Source organism: Centruroides sculpturatus, unplaced genomic scaffold (assembly GCF_000671375.1).
Source record: "Centruroides sculpturatus isolate CEXI.00-Female unplaced genomic scaffold, Cexi_2.0 scaffold283, whole genome shotgun sequence".
Taxonomy (NCBI): domain Eukaryota; kingdom Metazoa; phylum Arthropoda; class Arachnida; order Scorpiones; family Buthidae; genus Centruroides; species Centruroides sculpturatus.
In genome coordinates, this window is record NW_019384473.1 from 65,156 (window position 1) to 68,498 (window position 3,343).

At 27.6% G+C, this 3,343-nt stretch overlaps 1 protein-coding gene across 1 annotated transcript; it reads left to right on the top strand.

Annotated features, from left to right (window-relative positions):
- Nucleotides 1-3,343, top strand: LOC111621233 (transmembrane protein 68-like). Its single transcript, XM_023363312.1, has 9 exons — nt 1-138; nt 447-574; nt 655-826; nt 1,913-2,080; nt 2,174-2,367; nt 2,448-2,511; nt 2,582-2,657; nt 3,039-3,102; nt 3,185-3,343. Exons 2-9 carry the CDS (start codon nt 455-457, stop codon nt 3,293-3,295), a joined length of 969 nt encoding a protein of 322 aa, XP_023219080.1. The 5' UTR covers nt 1-138; nt 447-454; the 3' UTR covers nt 3,296-3,343.

Consider the following 3,343-nt stretch of genomic DNA (forward strand, 5'->3'; position numbering starts at 1 on the left):
ACGTAGTTCCAGGTCGGTGGCTGTTCACATCAAACGCTTGAGAAACACGGAAGTGAAGTTTATTCTTGCCTTTGGGTAACGATCAAGGTCGATAGAAGGAAAGACGTGGCCTCACAATATCATTCAATGCTATAAGAGGTATGTGTTATACGTTTCTCTGTCTCTCCTTTATGTAATTCAATTGATAACAAATTCTTTTAAAAACTTTTTCGAGTGATGATCTTCCTTTATAACAAATTCGAAACTTATAAAGTTAAAATTGGATATTATATACAAGCTTTTAGCTTTTTATCCTTATGTAAACGTAAGGATAAAACCTCATAAAATTATGATGCATCTTTTATATAAGGATAACGTGCCATTAACTCTTAAATTTATATAAATATAATAGTATTTTTCCATTAAAAAAAATCCTTAAAAATTCTCCTTTTATGGACAATTTTCAGCATAAAAGATGGGGTTTGATCTAGGATTTAGTAACATGTCTCGCCAAGCAATGGAGATGGAGATGTGGGAGTTATATAACACTTACAGGCATCAAATATGGTTGGCCTGCCCGCTTATACCTATTGTGGTAAAATATATTTAATTAATTTAGTATTATATAGTTAATTAATTCTAAAAAAATTGCTTAATTATTACAATTAATTATAGATGCTCTTCGTCTTGCCTGGTGTGTTGTTAGCCATGATATATATATCGTCGTTATTCCTTCAAATATATCGTCGATATTACATCGAAGAATGTCAGAAAGAACCAAAATATTGGAACAAGGCCCGTTATATGTTATCTTTATTATGGGATGCTTATGGATGGATTTATTATGGTAATGTATTATTAATTTCTACTTCTAAAGCCTTAATTCTGTTTGATTAGCTTTTATAAGTTTAAAAATATAGATTTTATTGTATTTAAATGAAGTTATTTTAGTAAATAGGCCAGTTTAAAGTCATTTGGAAAAAATGTTGCGCTCTTGAATCTTCCGTTTAAACTGATAAACATCGCTTCACTGTGGAATTAGTGTCAACATTTCGGTCGGAAAAAGGGAAAAAACACGTTAAAATCGTATAAAAATTTATGTTTTTTTTTGTTCTATATTCATCTAAATATGTCACTTAATATATTATAGATCTATATAAATGATATATAAATATAGAACTCGGATGTATGTACTTTATTCGTAGGGCATAAACTTATGAATATTTCTATAATGGCGCAAAATATATACTTAATTTATCATTTTCCCTATTTTATGCTAATTATAGAATAATTATATCATCGTATTTTAACCCGGATAGAAGCTTTAAAAAGAATAAAAGCTTTGATTTCCTCTATATTTTATAACGAAGAATAAATAAATAAATAAGAATTTTACCAAAAATATTGATTCATTTTATCAAAAATACTTCATAATTTCGTTAGAATAATACATTTTTAATGCTAAGATAGTTGAAGAATAATGAATAATACAGTTATATTACAGTACAATGCGAAACATGAATTGATAAAGAATACAGGACAAGTAAACTAGGCCATGTGTAAAATGATGTTTCTTACACGTGTTTGAGGTCAATTATAAAGTATATTTTTTTGTAATAAAAACCTTTATAAATATATATTTTTAAATATAATATACAAATACTTGTTGCGCCTTTGTTAATAGGAGAATATCATGAGACGAAGTAAATTGTCATCAAGCATGGCTTCCACTTTCCCAAATCATAAGAACGGTTGTATATTATTAATTAATTAAAAAAAACACACAGTTTTGATGAATTTAATTAAAGGCACGAGTTTATAAATTGAATATCTCGTTAATTATTTCATTAAAGTGAAATAATGTACATAAATCGATAGATTTTTCCTTTGTAAGCGTAACGATGATGGAGATTCTTTAATGGTTTCTTTTCAGGTTACGAAATAGAAGGTCTGGAAAATATACCCGATAAAGGACCAGCAGTGATTATATTTTATCACGGAGCCTTACCTATGGATTGGTATTTTATGATTTGTAGATGCTTACTAATTAAAAAAAGGATGATGGTATCAGTAGCTGATAGGATCCTCTTTAAAGTTCCAGGTTAGATTTCACCGTGAAATCTTTTTTTAATTAACTCTACAACGATTGCGTGTACGTAAATATATCAATTTTTAATTAATTTATTAAATCTAGGATGGGGTTTATTATTAGAAACATCGAGAGTAATTCCAGGAACATCAGAGGATTGCGTGAATGTACTAAAAAATGGAGATCTTTTATGTCTTTCACCTGGAGGATTGAGAGAAGCTCAATTTGGCAGTGAAAATTATAAACTGATGTGGGGTAATCGTTGCGGTTTCGCACGAGTTGCATTAGAAGCTAAAGTGGTGAGGAAAATAATAAAAATATTAATGAAAATCATTGTTACAACAATATCACATTACATTTCTCTTTTCCTCCTCAACAGCCAGTTATTCCAGTCTTCACTAGAAACATCAGAGAAACCTTTTCTACATTAAAAATATTGAAAAGTATACTTAATTTTTTAAAAAAATCTGCAACATATTATATATATATTTTTAATATTTTATTTTATTTTAGAGTGGCAGAGACGAGTATACGAAGAATCTCGCTATCCAACTGCACCTCTCTACGGAGGTTTTCCTGTTAAATTGAAGTATATATAGATAAATAATAGATAATTTATATTTATATATTGTTATATATATGAAGTAGACATTAAATAAATCTACGCAAATACAATCCTCATAATTTATTATCTAAAAAAAAAGGGGGTCATAGACATGTTCTATATATAAACACAACAGTACAGTTCAGAAGTTCATCGATATTTTCAATGTGTATAGTTAATTTTCTGGTCTGGATATTGTTCTAATTTTAAAAGAAAAAAAGAAATTTTATCTCTCTTTTTTTAATATTTATAATATAAGTCAGTTAACTGAGATGTAGTCACGTTAGCTAATTCGGTTAATCGACTTATGAACCACCCTTTTTTATATATGATTAAATATATTAATTAAAATTATTATTTTTTAAGGACTTATATAGGACAACCCATACCTTATGATCCAAGTATATCTGCTGAGGAGTTAACAATAAAAGTGAGCTTTATTTATTTATTTTTTTAATAATTTTTTAAACATTTTTTAAAGAGTTTTAACGTGTGAACAAATGCATTTTTAGGCCAAAGAATCAATGGAAAGAATGATATTAACGCATCAAAGATTACCAGGAAGTATTTTTCACGCTCTTCTCGAGAGAATTAAAGATTTTGCTAAATATAAATATATATAAAAATAGTTTTATATAATGCTTCTAAGTAAAAAAAAACAAAAAAATGAA